At 40.6% G+C, this 17817-nt stretch overlaps 2 protein-coding genes across 2 annotated transcripts; one reads left to right on the top strand and one right to left on the bottom strand.

The window, feature by feature from the left end:
• Window positions 1-260: 260 nt before the first annotated feature.
• ddo (D-aspartate oxidase) lies at window positions 261-4114 on the bottom strand. Its single transcript, XM_086181977.1, has 6 exons — window positions 4062-4114; window positions 3285-3352; window positions 2656-2864; window positions 2450-2558; window positions 2171-2347; window positions 261-2080 (listed from the first exon to the last, which is right to left on the bottom strand). The coding sequence occupies exons 1-6, from the start codon at window positions 4074-4076 to the stop codon at window positions 1540-1542; spliced, it is 1119 nt and encodes a 372-aa protein (XP_086038103.1). The 5' UTR covers window positions 4077-4114; the 3' UTR covers window positions 261-1539.
• zbtb24 (zinc finger and BTB domain containing 24) lies at window positions 3367-11115 on the top strand. Its single transcript, XM_086181976.1, has 7 exons — window positions 3367-3507; window positions 4948-5772; window positions 7462-7629; window positions 8371-8454; window positions 8543-8626; window positions 8702-8783; window positions 8867-11115. The coding sequence occupies exons 2-7, from the start codon at window positions 4959-4961 to the stop codon at window positions 9726-9728; spliced, it is 2094 nt and encodes a 697-aa protein (XP_086038102.1). The 5' UTR covers window positions 3367-3507; window positions 4948-4958; the 3' UTR covers window positions 9729-11115.
• Window positions 11116-17817: the final 6702 nt, after the last annotated feature.

The following is a 17817-nucleotide window of genomic DNA, read 5'->3' as shown; positions in this document are numbered from 1 at the left end:
CACCAACTCTGTGACTTTGGGGTCTGTGGTTGAGGAAAAGCTACAGGGAATCTGACGAGTGATGTTTTCCTGACAAGGTATTGGCTTTACTGTTACGGTCATCTGCTGCAGATCTGCATGAAATCCATTGTGGGTTATATTTCTAATCTTTGAAGTACAGACTTGTTTTCCACACAACTTCTGAAACTATAACTGTGGATTTTCAAGGGCCCTTGTATGCCCAGAAGATTTAAGACTAAAAAAAAGGAATCAAGGGTGGCAATGCAAGCAGATGGTTCCTGTGTCAACAGTCACAACATAATAAAACAGGTTTATATGCATGTGTCCATATTCTATTTGTCCATTCTGGCACTCTTTATTTATTTTCTCATGTTTATTACACAGGAAACCTTCATTGCAACAGCCTTATATTATTCTTGGGCAGGTAACTCATAAAAGTTTGTTTTCTTTATGTTTTACTGAGAAGTTTACACACTGCTGAATCCTGGAATCATTAGACCAATAATCAAATTGTCCAGCCTTTTTTCCATTGAAAAGTCTGCAGAAGTATATATACTGAAGTTACACCGGCAGCCTCACTCAGAAGTGAGCAACACTTCCTGACTCCATTAATGAGGTTGTGCTTTTGTTTTGCCTCTTTGCAAGATTACACAAAAACCTACCCGTTGTTTTTTTCACTAAATTTGGTGGGAGCCGATCTGATTAATAGAATAAAAAATGCGTTTTCTATAAGGACCTCAGCAGTAAGTTGTAGGAACATGTTCCCCCTTACCTTTACAAACAAATATTTTCTTTCCCACCATTCTTTAAAGATGTTGACAAATGCCATGAGCAGAATTACATCGAGCAGGCTTGTCTTCCTTTTTAGTATGTATTTCACAGTGTTTTCCTGTTTATTAATGTATTAATTAAAGATCATTTTTATGTACACTTTACACTGTTGGAATTTCACGAGGCTGTTAATTACCCCTCTGCTTTAACATCAATCAAGTATGCCTCTGCAGCAACTGGTTTTCTTGTCCCGCTCTCCTCGGTTCAGGGGTTTCCTAAAATTTATTGCAAATGTTCACACGGATTGTAAAATTAACTGATTCGATTTTGGTGGTCAAATCTCAGGGTCATTGTGATAGCCACAAAAGTGTCCAAGAGTTAACATGCATGACAGACGTGACAAAGGTTTGACAAGAATACCCAAAAGGCAGACTTTACGATGACATCAAAATGTTCTGCAAAAACAATCTTTGATGGAATAATGATAGAGTACATTCCATTTGGCAAAAAAAAAAAAACTTAATGGCACCAAATGGTAGAAATTTATGTTCACCGCTGTTAGTGACGGATTCTGTTAAATCAAATTATCATCTAAATATTTTTCTCATGTACAGTGTGTATAATTCAAGTGCTACTTTACATTTCATTCTTATGTAATTTTTTTTTAGATTTGACTTGTTCTGATAAATAGTCATAACTCCCTGCTATAACTTTTTACAAACAAGCGTGGTTGACACCAAGCTAGAAAAGATTTAGTTCAGAGTTTAGCTAGATTTCATCAAGGTACTGCCTGACCAGGCCAAGAGCGTCCAGGGCTGTACCCCAAGCAAGGGTCACTCCCCAGCCTCCATGGCCATAATTGTGGACCACAGGTACTGGTTGGCCATGCAGCTGCACCACTTCTCTCTCCACCCTTACGTTCCTCCTGCTTGGCCTCAGTCCAACCCACTGGCTGAGAACTTTAGCTTTGCAGACAGATGATTCGAGCCTGCAGCAGCGCTCCAGGATGCCCTTGGTGTCTTCTTTGTCCACTTGTAAATTCCCATCACACTCCTGCCTGGTGCCACCCACTGTGACACTCTTTATCCCAGGATAGATGTAGGTGCATCCATCTGAATCTCTGATGAAGTGCTGCAACCAGGGGGCCTCCACCTTGAGGACTTGACCTCTAACTGGGTAAACTTCAGTGTCACCCACTAGCTTAATGGAACCCAGACCAGAGCAGTTGACAATAATGTCATAGCTTTTGCTTAATTCTAGAAGATCGTTGACCCTCCTTTGTTGCACTTGACCCCTGGCTTTCTTGAACCTTCAGAAAACAAGTATGACAACAGATCAAACCTGAATTGCACTAAATGACCTTTCACATGACAATGACTGTAATAAACACAATGCAAACCTCTTTTCCAGCCACGGAAGATAGCTGGAACATTCACATTTAATAGTGGTGAATGCCTGGCCGAACTTGTGATCAGGAAAACGTTTCAGTTCTCGGTCGGTCATGAACCGAAAGCCGATCACAATCTCTGACCAAAAGGGCTTCTTGATGGCTGGAACCTCCTTGAAAATTTGGACACTGGAGAAGAAAACAGAATGTCACAAGATGCCAAGAGATTTGAATAGCATCCTGGCACAACAGAGGCCTCTGCTGTACACTAGTTGACATAACACCGGTTACCCAGAGCTCTGCATGACTCCAGCATCTGATGAGTGCTGTGAATGAGCGATGGTCAGCAGGTGATCAAAACTGTCCCTGAACCAGCGTCTTTGTCTTTCCACAGGGATATCTGATAGAGAAATAGACTAAAACTAATGTAATGCATATTTGCTTGCAGAGTGAGGACTAGAATTTTACAATGTATGTGAATGTGCAATTTTTCACACCTGGAAATTGTGTAGGTAACAGAATTCCAGCAGCTCCATCACTGGTGGTGTCTGGGCTGAACTTCTCTGCCAGGACAGTAACTGAGCAGGAAGGAAGAGCCTCAGCGATGCAAACAGCAGTGGAGAGTCCCACCACACCTGCTCCAACCACAACCACCTTGACACTTTTCATCCTGAGGCGAACTGGAAGTGGAAAGTTGCGACAGCTCCTGCAAGATAACCCACCGTTTAGCAATCATTTTAACTCCGCAGTCTGAGAATCAATGACACGAAGCAAGGTCACTGTGATAAAAGTATTACATAAGGTTGTAAAATGGTCACCATAAGAAAGTGGCCTCCAAGCTTTTCATCTTTTGTGATTTGATGCTTTAGAAAGTTGTTTATTTTAGGTAACAGATTGTGTCAATGTCAGCTCAGTGATGAGTTCATTTGATTCAAAAGTTTTCTTCACAGGTCCATTTCAGTAAAGGTATGTCTGGTTTAGAAATAATGTAGGTCGGGCACAAGGGCAACATGTATTCTGATCCCAGACAGAAAACTTTAAATAACAGATTACAAATAAACGCTGATGATGGTGCAGATAGTTTGAGATCAGTGTTGTTTTAACCACAAGAAACGTCTTCACCTACTTGCTGTCACGGCTCTCCCGCAATTTTCTCTCTTCTCTGTGTGTCAGAACAACGGGTCCTGAAGGTATCTTTCAATCGAAAACAACGCCTGATAAGATCATTTAATTCTGTATTAGAAAATAATCGAGCCACAGTGACTCAACTACTGTGCGTTAATCTCGTCACAACCAAACCTCTCGCGACAATACACGTCACCTCCTCCGTCCCGACGGCAGAAAAGAAGGTAAGGTCCTAAAAGCTCGGTACTGCTTCAAATGACTACAATGAGTTGGTCCTGGTTCAAAACACAAGCGCTGGCTACTAATGTGTAAACACCGTTTTCACATGCTATAATTGTCTGCTTCCGTTAGAGATGGTTGGTTTGTGGCCGGCGGCGGATGCTTCTCTTGAGACGATGTAGCTTGCTTGCTAACATGCAAGTTGCATTCAAGACACCAGGCTTCGACGCCAATAATGAGATCAGATGAACTTTTATGAGAATTTGGGCAGCTTTAAAAACATTATAGACTAAAGCCTGATTTATGCTTCTGCGTCGTGGCGACGCCGTACCTACGCCGTCAACGCAGACCCCTACGCTGTAGCCCGACGTGCACCTCCAAAAAATTCTGACTACGCGTCAAACGTCAACGGACTGTGATTGGTCTGCTCACACGACGTTTCCGGTTCAGCACAACAACACCGCTATTTTTTAAGTTTCTGTGGTGAGAGCAACACGCAAAAATAAAAATGGACCAAGCCGAAGAAAGAGTTATCGAGGAGGTTCGCAAGTATGACCACCTTTACAACTTCCATTGTTGTCTCTGTCTCTGACCCATGTGCTATGACCGGAAGAAAACTAAGGAATTCGACAAGAGTCCCCCAAAACCATACGAAGATAAAGCCACACCCCTCTAGTGGCTTGGCGGTGAATTACAGACCAACGCGTTCCCTCGACGCAGAACTAAGACAGTAATCAGATGTATTTGATTCGCTCGGCTTTTCTTACTCTGAAATAAATAGTCTGCATAAAAAAGCGTAAAATGGTGACAAACCAAATTCCGAAAGTAATATCAAAAGAAATACATCGAGGAAAATGCCCAAACATTACCCTTGTAGAATAACATATATAATGAAACAAAATGCATTCTTTGAGAACTGGACTGGTGCTTGAAGAAATAAACACTTTATAAGCCAGGAAGTAAGCTCCTCAAATACTTTGTTTTGTGCAACCAACAGTTAAACTCCAAATAAAACAAAAATATTCAGTATAAAAAAAAATCTGACAGATTTTCAGAGATCCGACTAGCAGATTGCAGTTATATATCACAATTGTTGAGGATTGTTCTCAATTTACAGACATATCACTCAATATCAAGATTATAGATCGTTATATATCTTGAAAATAATTTAAAAAGGACATTTTGATCAGAAGTATGTGACAGCATTCTAGTTGGACCATTTTAGATGTGATGCGTCTTTATTCAGCTCAGACCTGTGAAGATATCCGAAAGGCAGAATCCTTGGTTTAAGTTTTTTTGTGTTTATAACAACAAACACTTTAAAAGGACAATACACTCACTAGCTTGGGATTCGAAGCTGTAAATTTCAGAATACAAAATTTCAATGAAAGATATGTACCAGTGTTGACACAGTCTTCTGTTTCGCACCCTGGCTTTGGTTACAGCTACGGATGTGATGGTCTGGAAGATGTCTCAGAGAGCCACAGACTCAAAGTCATCACTGATGGCCCTTCATTCAGACTCACATCAGCAGAGCATCTTGAGCAAGTTCAACAACCTCAGGAAAAAGGATGTCTTGTGTGACATCACGCTTGTGGTGGAGGGCGTGCACTTTAAGGCACATAAAGCCTTGTTGGCAGCAAGCAGCGAGTATTTCTCGCACATGTTCACAGCTGATGACCAGAACAGTCAGTCTACCTACCATTTAGAAGCAATGGAGGCCAAAATGTTTGGAGCGGTGCTGGACTTTATCTACAGTGCTCAGGTGTCCGTGGAGGAGGGTGCCATGGAGCAGCTTGTGGTTACTGCAGGCCTTATGCAGGTCAGCGACCTTGTCAAGGTGCTGCTCAGTAAAGTCCCAAAGCCTGCTGCAGAGGTGAAGGGTGACGAGAAGAAGTTACTCAAAGCTGAGTTGTCACATCAGTCCGAACGGAAAAGAGGCAGACCGAAGAAAACGGTCGCTATACCAGAGCCAGAGGGGAGACGCTTGGAGGAAGTCCAGGCCGATGACATGGACTGTGATAATGGAGAGCAATTATCAAACCCTGATAATAATAGAGTGGAATGCCAAAGTCAACGGAAAAAACGCAAAATCAAGCCACCACTGAAATACAGGGCCTACAGGGTGGGCAGCAACCTGGAAGAAAGCAAAGAGCCAGGGAAGAGAGGCAGGAAGAGGAAATACCCCAACACCGAAGCACGATGTGACAATTGTGGCAAAGTGTTCAAGAACCACCTTTTTCTAAAGATTCACCAACGGACACATACAGGTGATCATCACAAGTAGAGTGACCACTTTCAGATTTTACGTCTCTGTCTTTATCATTAGGTTAATCCTAATTCATTACAGTCATGTGTTATGACATGTTGCAAAATACTCATTACTTTTAACAACAAATGTTCATCAAGTTAACTCTGGTCCTAACTGAAGATTTTCATTTGATACATTTTCATTTTGGACAAGTAATCACCATCCAAAGAAGCATTCGAACACCATGAAAAAATAAACCTTGCTGTCGTTGCTTAAGCCAAACTCTGAAAGACTGTTTTCGATTACGCTTCATGAATAATAATTTTTTCCAATACTGACTAAATACAATTTTACCAAAAGGATTTTTTTTTTTTTTTTACACATTAGAACAGTTTCACAACATGAAAGCGTAAACCAATTTACAGAATATTCTTAAACTCAATTTATCTTTTTAATTATTTTTTCATTTATTTTTATTTTCCATTACATTTGCGTCGTTCATCTCAAAGCAGTTTTACAACATTAAATCACAGTTCAGAGGTTTACTACTCAGATATTGAAATGTGGTTATTGATTGACAATATATCTTACAACACTCATGTATTGAAGCAGTTCTTCTGGTGCCATTGAAATATTGAAGGTCAATACCCAGCCCAAGCAGTGAACAAAATGACACCCATAGCCACTTAGAGTGTATTTTAAGGCATTTTCAATATGTGACAATGCAAAAAAAAAAAAAAATGTCACGTCATACTTAGCATCTGATACGTCATTTGAAAATAGATGAAATAGGGAACAAGGACTGACAAAAACAATGCAACGAACCTCCTAATTCCCTGCAACTGTTCACCGGCTGGGATTGTGTCACTCTTGGGTGCCCAAGAGAAAAAACAGCGCAGTGGCATGATACGATGTAGAATTTAACAGCACAACAAGGTCAGCAACACCTACATTTTATTATCCATGCCGAAATAACTGTTGCTCGTTAGGGCTGTGTTAGCTTCCTGAAAGGGTCATGTGACTTGGCAAATCAGGGAAAGACACGTCATAAATTGTAAGACCCAAAGAATATCCCAAAGTCAAAACTGGCTACGAACTTTTCAAAATAAGCCTTTATGAAAGAGGTGAAATGACAACAAGAATTTAATTTTTTTTTCACACAATACTGTTTGAAAAATTAAGGTGAACTAATGTTACTAACTAATGTTGGAATAAAAAAGTATTCTAAATAATTAAAGATGAGTAATTATTACATCTACAGTGTAACTTTAAACTTCGGCAACAAAAACAAGACCATTAAAAAGAACTAAATTGTGTTTAAGACTTCTAGAGAGTTTGTCAGCTATACAGACTAAAACTATAACTCAATCAAATGACAAAAATGAGACATAATAATATACATTTAGTTTAAAAGACCAAAATTGAAACTGTGTTAAAATCAGCTTCCCAACAAAATCAATGTCAGTTTTAATCAACTAAAAGTAGATGAAATTTTTCTTTGACTTAAGTCTACAATGAGACTTATATGTGTGATTGTTAGTGAACTGAGGATGTACACATGTGATGAAAACTAACAAGATCATTTGACAGAAGACTACATTACAAATAGCTGTCAAAATGAAATCTACAGTTAGTTACAGTACAGAAGAAATGTTGTCATGCCCACAAACTCTCTTCACCATTTTATACTTTGTTCATCTTCCAACAGGAGAGAAACCTTTCCAGTGCTCTGTCTGTGGGAAGAGTTTCACTCAGAAACACACTCTACTGGTTCACCAGCGCAAGCACACTGGAGAGAAGCCATTCGTTTGTACTGTCTGCTCTAAAGCTCTCACCACCAAACACTCCCTTCAAGAGCACATGAACCTCCATGAAGGTGACATCCAATGATGCTAACAGTTTGCTTGTCTCATCCAACTTGTGTGTGTCTTGTTCATTGTTATTGTGTTGTCTGGCTTGGTGCTGCCTTACATGCGCAAAATTAAATTATGAGACAAGAACAGTTCTGGACATAGAGGGACACTTTTGAAGAATGCTACCTCAAAAGTAGTGAACAGAAGTATACACTGTCGAAAGGCCACAACCCCACTTTTGTACCTGTTCAAGTACAAATGGTTACTTTATTTCTGATTGTGAAAGCCAATTCAGATCAATCATTCACAAGCGAACCATTGCAACTTGCAAAAGTCTGAGATGTCATGATTGTAAATGAGCTATTACTCTGCCCTACACATCATAGCAACTGACACACAGCAACAACGCACTGGCACACACACACACATACACATACACACACACACACACCCCTGTGTGATGTATTAATTGGTTCAGTTGGGTTTCTGTTTGTGAACCGTTAACTGGCAAGCAAAACTAATGGCAGGGATGATAGTGACAGTGACTTCCACGGGTATTGGGAAACCACGGCTACAGCTTTTGATGCCTTATAACAAACAAGTTCACTTTGCTGCATTTTTATCCAAAATATTCTCCAACCATTGTGAATTATTTATTATGTGTTATCATGTATCAAGTCTGTATCGGCACTATAAAAGTCAGCTCACACTGCTGTTCTTTGGTTGCTATACTATGAATGACTTCTCTTTCCCTACATGTGTAGAAAATAAATCCTTTAGCTGTGATAAATGTGGAAAGACCTTCACTCAGAAGAGGCAACTGAAAAGTCACAACAGAGTTCATACTGGTGAGACTTCAATTGTTCCCACAGCTGAGGAATTCCTTTATGAAGACTCATCAATGTTTCCTTAACTGTTTTGTTCCTTTCATGAAAGAAAAATCATTACCAGAATGTGCAGAGTGTCACCACACGTTCATGGATACAGCTCAGCTGAAGAAGCACATGAGGACTCACACAGGTAAAGTGCGCTGATCAGAATAATATTACTATGTAACGAACATCTACAGTCTGTTGATGGCCTATTTTCTCCCAGGTGAGAAGCCCTTTACGTGTGAGATTTGTGGAAAGTGTTTTTCAGTCAAAAGTACACTGCAGACTCACATCAGAATTCATAGGTGAGAAATATATTAACTGCATAATTACAGTAAAGCAGCTGTATTTTATTTCAAGTGATCAAATATGAACTCCGTCATTGCAGTGGTGAGAAGCCGTATGAGTGCGGCATCTGCAAGAAGACGTTCTCTGACCCCAGCGCCAGACGACGCCATGTAGCCTCCCACTCAGGGAAGAAACCTTTCACTTGTTCCCTCTGCAGTCTTTCCTTCACTCGTCTGGACAATCTGAAAACCCACACCAATACCCACAACAAGGAAAGAGCTGCAACAACAGAGGTCTTGTCAAATGCGGCAGTAGCAGACACTGCTGCATCTCAAGAGGAGGTGCGTAACATCATGCAGCTCCACAAGTACCAGCTGCCCCCTAGCTCTGAACAGCAGATCCAGCTGGTAGTGACAGGAGATGTGGACAACATAAACTTTGTTCCAGGTCAGAATCAGGAGATCAGCATCATTACCACAGAGGGAGAGACAGCTGAAACTACCCATTCCAGACTCACCCTTCTCACGCAGCCATCAGGACACATGCAGAATGTGGCTCTAGTCACTCAGGGCGCAGTAGTGGACCAGACCTCTCACATCCAGACCATCAGTATGTTGGAGGGACCGATGACACACCAGCCAGAACAGATGCATGTTATTACGTTGAGCAAAGAGGCCATGGAGCAGCTACAAGCCCACCACGGCCCCCCACAGCAGCTGCAGCTGATGCCTCAACCCATCCAACATCTAGCTGTCGCTGAGGAGGCAGGCACATCACAGTGCCAGCTCACCAGGGGCCCACACACACAGGCTATTCATATCAGCAGCCAGAGCAGCCAGCCAATCTCCATCTGCCAGACCAGTGAGCAGCTCTCCAGCCACCACATCCAGGGACATACCTTCCAGATCCAGGCAGGAACCGTCTCCTGTGTTTATACCACTGGGCCACCACAGCAGAACTGACGGGTCACAGCAGTCCAACACAATCAATCTGAACTGCTCTCAGTTTACTGAGCATGAACAAAATTGTCTGATAACAAAGTTAGAATATTCTAAACAGGTTTTTAAGGGTTTATGCATTAAGAAAACTGCATAGTGTATTTAAAATTATTGTCAATTTTCAAAGATTATAAATTTAATTGTACTTGGGATTCATTTCCATCATCTACAAAACCACTGGTTTCACTCGGTCACCTGGTAATGTGAAAATTCTCCATCATGCTCTTGGAAAACCAAATCCTTAGTCATGATCTCTGACCAGTTTTGGATAAGAATAAATAGATAACTTTACAACCGGTACAAAGCACTTCACATAGACAGACATATAATAAGGGAAATGAAAAACAACTGATTATAAATCATCCTCAGCAAATAAAAGTTATAATTACAGTCAAATAAAAGCTAAATGAATGACAACGACGAATAATTATGTGAAGCTAATTTCTATTTTTATATATTTGAGTTCATGTTTTTATCAGGACCAGCAGAGCTAGCAGGAAATTTTACAGTTGAAAAATAAAGAAACCTGACCTTCTTGTTGCTCATCTTGGTCTAGCCTTAACATGCAAACACGAGAATTAAAAAGCATGAAGTGAAATTATTAAAACCAGTCATTGGTCTGCTAAACATGTTTAAAAATATTTTAAAGGCCTTTTTATTGAAAGATGTGGCAGTTAAGTATGTAATTCTTGAATTAGGGAAACTGTTTTAAAGGGAGGATACACACTTAAGAGCTTGAGACACTCGTAAATTATGTTGTAAAACATTGCTTGTTAATGTATTAGAAAATGAAAATGGTTGTTTTTCTTTGGAAATCGCATGAACAAGACTTTGTATACATAATACTGTGAATCCAGATCCTTATATATGGTAAGACTAATCCCCATATATGGCCGACGTTGAGGGTCAACGTTGAAGTACACTTGTCATCGGGATAGCTGTGTATCTGGTGGGAATCGCTGGATATTCAATTTTAAACCAGTTTTCTTTGCCGGCCTCTACTGTTGTTAAAGCCCTGGATTCATCATTGTGAGAGCGGGAACTCTTATAATGGCTTAAATGTGTTTTATTATAATGTTATTCTACGACTTGATTAATATCAAAACTTGTAACACACCACACAGTCACTACACTTCATGGAAGGTCAAAACCTTCCCTTCCAAAATAAATGCATCCAGACAAGAAAACAATTACTGGACATGTATCCAAAGAATATGAATGTGGATGTTTTTAATTCCTTCTTATCGGCACCCTCAATTTTGATTTGACGGATCAATCACCTGACCTGTTGACAGACTACTTTTAAGGGGATTAGATTAGGATTGGATTAGCCAACCTAGCACCATTTTTCCGGAATAATGTGAAAAAAATTTGATAGGAATTGAATGGCTATCAGTATTTTTTTATTATTAATTTATTTTTTTCAGCTTCGATAGAGCAAATTTTAGGGTTAGCATTCTCTCACAACAATGTATATATAAAGATAGATTGATTGACTGATGAGATGGTTATGGTTCCTTCTTTTGGGTTGACACCATGACACCAGTGGACTTTTTTGGAGATCTTATTATACATACATACACACACACACATATATATTTATATTTATATATATATATATATATATATATACATATATATATATATATATATATATACACATACATACACACATACATATACATACATATATATATAGACGTGTGTGTGTATATATACATATATATATATACATATATATATACATATATATACATACACATGTATATATATATAATGAATACTATTGTAATACTATAACGAATACGACTTGAAAATGGCTTAAGGCTTTTGGAAAAACATTTTTGACAAGAAAGCTGCAAGGGGCTGTAAATGGGCCCTCAAACAAGTCAATTACATAGCGTCAGATCACAACAAAAGTTATCTCATGACACTTTACAGGTAGAGCAGGTCTAGTACCACACTCCTACAATGAATTTACACCCAACAATTCTCCATCAGCAAGCACATCCTGCAACAGCGGCGACGAAAACCTTCCTTTTAACAGGCAGGAACGTCGAGCAGACCCAGGCTCAATAGGGACGGCCTTCTGCTTTGACAGGTTGGGGGGAAAGAGAGCAGGAGAGCAGGGCAGAGACAAAGACAGACAATGGAGGAAGACAAACACAGGAGGAAAGAGGGGCAGAGATAAAGAGGGAGAGAAAGGGAAGAGACTGATGACAGACGGGGACGTGAGTAGGTGGTGCTATGGGCAGCTGCCTGGGCCTCTTCAGGTCTGCAGCCTCCTCCAGCAGCACCCGGGATGTAGGATGAGGGGAGAAGAAGATGAGTAAGTAACACATATGAGTATGATTTATATATAACACATATAGGAGGACAGAGAGAAGAAAGAGAGGAGGAGAGAGAAGTCCAGTGCACCATGGGACATCCCCCAGCAGTCTAAGCCTAGAGCAGCATATCTAAGGGCGAGCCTAAACCAGCCCTAACTATAAGAAAAAAGGAAGGTCTTAAGTCTGCTCTTGAATGCAGAGAGGGTGTCTGCATCCCAGACTGAAACTGGGAGGCAATTCCACAGGAGGGGAGCCTGATAGCTGAAAGCGCTGTCTCCCATTCTACTTTTAGAACCTCTAGGAACCAACAGTAACCCTGCATCCTGAGAGTGAAGGGTTCTCGCTGGGTAATAAGGGACTATGAGCTCTGTCAAATATGAAGGTGCCTGATTGTTGAGGACTTCTTATGTTAGAAGAAGAATTTTGAACTCTATTCTGAATTTGACAGGGAGCCAATGCAGAGAAGCCAGTACAGGAGAGACATGGTCTCTTCTACTAGTTCTTGTCAACATGCGGGCAGCAGCATTTTGGACCAGCTGGAGAGTCTTTCGGGACTTATTGGTCCAGCCTGATAGGAGGGAGTTACAGTAATCCGGCCTGGAAGTAACAAAAGCATGGACTAATTTTTCTGCATCTTTTTGAGACAGGATGTGTCTGATCTTAGTGATGTTCCGAAGATGGAAGAAGGCAGACCTGGAGATTTGTTTAATGTGGAAGTTAAAGGATCCTGATCAAAGAACTCCTAGGTTCCTTACGGTAGTGCTGGGGGCCAGGGTGATGTCATCCAGGGTACCTATCTCATTAGATAGGGTGTTTTGTCAGGTGTAATAACTTCAGTTTTATCAGAGCTTAATAAAAGGAAATGATGGGTCCTCCGTGTTTTTATGTCCTTTAGACAGGCCTCCAGTTTAGTTTTAGTTTGCTGATTTATTTCATGAGGCTGCATTGATAAGTACAGCTGTGGATCGTCTGCATAACAGTGAACATAAATGGAGTGTTTCCTCGTAATGTGACAGAGAGGAAGCAGATAAAGGGTGAAGAGGACTGGTCCAAGCACAGATCCTTGTGGAACACCATAACTGACTGGAGTGGTTTCAGAGGAACCATCATTATCTAGTACCAACTGAGATGGGCCTAGTAAATATGACCTAAACCAGTTTAGTGCAGTTCCTTTAATGCCAATGACATGTTCCCGTCTGTGTAGAAGGATATGGTGGTCAATAGTGTCAAAAGCTGCACTAAGATCTAATAAGACCAGCACAGAGACGAGTCCCTCATCTGATGCTAGTAGGAGGTCATTGGTAACTTTGACTAGTGCTGTTTCTGTGCTATGATGAACCCTGAAACCTGACTGGAAATCCTCTAATAAGCTGTTGCTGTGGAGAAAGTTAAGAGTTGTTTAGCAACTGCTTTCTCCAGAATTTTGGAGAGAAAAGGAAGATTTGATATCGGTCTGTAGTTGGCCAAAACCTCTGGATCCAGGGTTGTTGGTTTTTTGGGGTTTTTTTTTTTGAGAAGGGGGTGAATTACTGCTACTTTAGAAAAGTGTTCTCTCTAACAAGTGGAATTTTGTCATCAAAGAAGTCCATGAAGTCTTTGCTACCCAGGGAAACAGGAATGCTTGGTTCAGTAGAGCTGTGGTTCTCTGTCAGTCTGGCTACAGTACAGAAGAGAATCCTGGGGTTGTTCTTGTGCTCTTCTCTTAGTACCGAGTAGTAGGCTGCTCTAGTTCTACAAAGGGCTTTCTTATAGCTTTTAAGGCTGTCTTGCCAGATGATATGTGACTCCTCCAGTTTGGAGGAGTGTCATATTCTCTCTAATTTCTGGGTTTTTTGTTGAAGCTGTCTGGTTTCAGAACTGTACCAAGGTGCTTGTTTCCTTGGATTTATAGATTTCTTTTTTAATGGGGCAGTTGAGTCCAAAGTTGTTCTTAAGGTGCCTGCTGTACTATCGATAAAATGATACATTTGAGAGGGACTAAGGTTGACAACAGCGTCCTCTGTAACAATGGGACATGACACTGAATTTAGTGCCAATGGAATCGCTTCCTTAAATCTAGCTATGGCCTGATCAGACAAAACATCTGGAAACCAGCGTTTTCCTGAGTGGAGTGTAGTTGATTTGTGCAAATTCAAAAGTGATTACTTGATGGTCTGATAAAAACACGTTGTGTGGAAATACAACGAGATATTCAATGTGCCCAATATTGTAGTAGGAAAAAAAACTGTGTATTTTGAGACTATGAGATAGAACTGGTCCCTTCATTTTAGTTATTGTGGACAGCCTCCCCATGTGCTTCTCTGGAAACCTGCATGGCCACTTTTCTGTTTGTTTGTTTTTTTATCTTTAACAACTGTTTTGTCAAATCCAGCAGAACGGTGAAATGTACTTTGTTGTCTGTGTGAAACATTTTCAAGGGATGATATTTATTTCTTTGCTTCATTAGGAAAGAGATCTTTTGAGGATGGTATTATAAACTTTGCAGACTCTCAGGTTTATGGAGATCGTACAATGTTTAAAAGCTCACGCGCCACTTCCTGTAGTGATGGACGTGCACAAACAGACACTCATACATGCTCTAGTATCACATTCTTAAATGGAACCGACACCTGAAGCACTAAACTGCACCGTCTGTCACTCATTGTGAGTTTGTTACATTTTCAGATGTATTTATTTTGTATCTTGTGCCAAATTGAAGTGCCATTTTCTATTTTGATTTTCTTGTTGCGTCCATTGTCTTTTTTTGCATTCAATTCACCTCTTGAGGATTTGCAATACAAAATGTTATTTTCTACCTGGATACAGTACAATCAATGAAAAACACTGTTTATTGTATCTGGTATGGTATTTTACCAGAAGTGTCAAGTATTGTGAGAATGTTGTGCTTCTGTTCAACACATTTGCATGTCTGTATAGTCCAGATAAATACTCTACACTGAATTTGTTCAGAGCCACGTGCCATTACTCATCTATAGAGGCATTATTCACTAGACAGACAGACCACAATATGACAGTTGCTTATTAAACAATGTTGAAAAGTTGTGGGATGGTGAATGGCATGATCGACTCTGATGTTTCAGGAGCTAAGAAACTCTTCAGTGTTCCATCCATCCATTTTCTACCACTTATACTGTTCAGGGCAGCGGGGGGTGAGGGTGGGGGGCTATCCCAGTAAACAGACAACCATTGGCTCTCACAGCCACGCCTATGGTCAATTTAGAGTATGGATTAACCTCGTCCCTCCTTGATGTCTTTGAACTGTGTGAGGAAGCTGGAGTACCTGAGAGAACCCACGCAGGCACAGGGAGAACATGGAGACTCCACACAGAAAACCCTGTGCTCCAACCGGGGCTCCACCCACAACCTGACCACTGTGCTGACCACTGCACCCTGGTGCCGCCCTTCAGAGTTTCTATTACTTTAAGTTAACAGTGTACTAAATATTTTGAAGAATAAAACTTTTTGGGGCAATCCATAATGACCTGTACTTCTTTTTCTTTTCTTTTATAAAATATTAAATAACTTGGACAAACAATTAAATTAGCACTTGGATTATTAGGATGGGGGGGGGGGGGGACAGAAAGTCATTAAGTGAAAACCTCAAGCAGTGCACTAAATTAATAGGTTGTATCTACAACAATCATCTTTCAGGGATTAGCAGAAACTCTATAATCCCGATGCACCCACGGAACCGGCGCCCATATATAGGAGTGTCGTCACTGCGTGTATGGGAGGGCAGCTTTGATTGGTCCGCTGCGGCACTCTGCCTGTCCAGGGGGTGCGGACAAATTTGAGATTACGACACAGTTTAAAGTCTCAAAAAAGTGGACATGTGTGGGTAAAAGAGGACGACTGGTCACCCAATGTAAAGAAAGGCTAAATGCGATAATTTTCACCCGATTCCGAGCATTTAAAAATCACGTGATGGGCCCCGATTTCTGATTACGTGAGTGAATTATCAAGCCATCAAACCCCCGACGTAAAATTGCGTGACTAGATAATTCGACCATATTGGAATAGGCCAGCATTCTATTTTCTCATTCATTTTATTTTCTCCTCCTACTGTTGTCGTGAATAATACACACACACACACACACACACACACACACACACACACACACACACACACACACACACGGCATATATTTGGTAATTTTCCTGAAAACACTGGGGGGGGGGGGGCACAGAAAAATAAAGTATTTGATAAATACTAACAATACATGGATAAATACTGATCAGCCCCAACTGCAAAAAAAAGTTTGCATGTAAGCATTGTTTTCTACTCCAAATAACCATTATAAATACATGTTTCTTTCATTACTAAGGGTTCAAAATGAAGAAATTAAGAAGAGGTCAGAGACATGGCCTTCCAGATTTATGGACAGAGTCAGGAGGACAGGACCAAATAGTAATTGAACTGTCAGTTTTTGAAAATCTTACTCGAAAGATATGTTGGAATCAACGCTTTTGGGAAATGTTGGCAGAATAAATATTCTGTATGAATATACATATACTGTATGGCACAGTGACAGAAAGTTCATTAGAACAAGGGTGTCGTTGAGGCAGAAAGAAAGGAATACATGTGCAGTACTTCTCGATATTATGAAAATGATAAGTGTGATACAAGGGAGCACAAGCATTTGGTATTGACAGAATGTGACTCTGGTGAAAAGGCAACTGAGGAAAAAAAACGAGGATGAGGAAACAAGTGACACAGAGTCTGAGATTAAGGAAAGACTTGAAGAAAATGAACAGGAAGATGAGGGAAAAAAAGACATACAGCATCCAAGATTAAGGACAGACTTGAAAAGGAACAGGAAGATGTGGAAAAAAACACATACAGAGTCTGAGATTAAGGAAAGACTTGGAAAAAAAGGAACAGTATAAAACTGAAGCAGTTCAAGAGGAGACCCATGTGGATCCCAGTATTGTAAAAAGTATAAATAATGATGGTGACTGCATGGCTGTTAGTACAGATGTTGTGAAAACAATGGAAATGGAGGAAGGCATAAAGAAAACACATGAAGAAACGATGGTTATGACTGAAACCAGTGGAGATGAAATGTCTGAGTGCATTCAAACGGACAGCATTTTGTTTGTGGATGACACCTTATTTTGTATTTGTAGACGGCCAAATAATAACCCTAATGAGCCATATGCCCAATGGAGCCTCTGCAAAGACTGGTTTCACCCTGTTTGTGTTGGCTTCCAAAGTATTCAAGACATTGCTGCCATATCCCCATGGCACTGTCCTTCACGTACCACAGATACCCAAACCTCAGACTTTGGAGATAAGGACCAGGTGAAGAGACGGTTATCTTTTGGAAAAGAATTGCCCTCTTGCCCCCAAGAGTTCAGTGTAAGCCTGACAAGAACGGAGTGGGCAGCAATTCAGCCAGCTGACACAGTAGGACACAGAATCTTGAAGGAAGGCTGGGCTGATGTTATGAGCCACAAAATAGGCTCTGTAAACAAGTCGTCTGTCCTGTCCTTCAAGACTAATAAAATAAAATGCAGTCAAAGTCAAAAAACTGAAAGTGTCTGTTGGAGGGGTAAGGCTGTCTGCAAGTTTTCTGGTTGTACAACTTACTTCCTGTCCATAGGAGAAGACCCCAATGATACAGAGGGTGATATACCTGTAAATGTCAAAGTCCAGGGAAAAATTAAACACAGTTGCCATGAACAACACACCCGACACTGTCGCCTACCTGAACGCCGCACAC

Source organism: Aulostomus chinensis, chromosome 17 (genome assembly GCF_037954235.1).
Source record: "Aulostomus chinensis isolate RoL2024-O1b breed Wild chromosome 17, RoL_Achi_v1.0, whole genome shotgun sequence".
Classification (NCBI taxonomy): domain Eukaryota; kingdom Metazoa; phylum Chordata; class Actinopteri; order Syngnathiformes; family Aulostomidae; genus Aulostomus; species Aulostomus chinensis.
Note: the sequence above shows the minus strand (reverse complement) of the source record. Positions and strands in the feature narration are given on the sequence as shown.

Coding starts and splice junctions, on each gene's coding strand:
- ddo (XM_086181977.1), bottom strand. Junction 2,559..2,655: donor GTTACCTACACAATTTCCAG/GTGTGAAAAATT, acceptor TTTCTCTATCAG/ATATCCCTGTGGAAAGACAA. Junction 2,081..2,170: donor CTTCCGTGGCTGGAAAAGAG/GTTTGCATTGTG, acceptor TGTTTTCTGAAG/GTTCAAGAAAGCCAGGGGTC.
- zbtb24 (XM_086181976.1), top strand. CDS start 4,959: ATGGTCTGGAAGATGTCTCAGAGAGCCACAGACTCAAAGTCATCACTG. Junction 5,773..7,461: donor TCACCAACGGACACATACAG/GTGATCATCACA, acceptor ATCTTCCAACAG/GAGAGAAACCTTTCCAGTGC. Junction 8,627..8,701: donor GCACATGAGGACTCACACAG/GTAAAGTGCGCT, acceptor ATTTTCTCCCAG/GTGAGAAGCCCTTTACGTGT.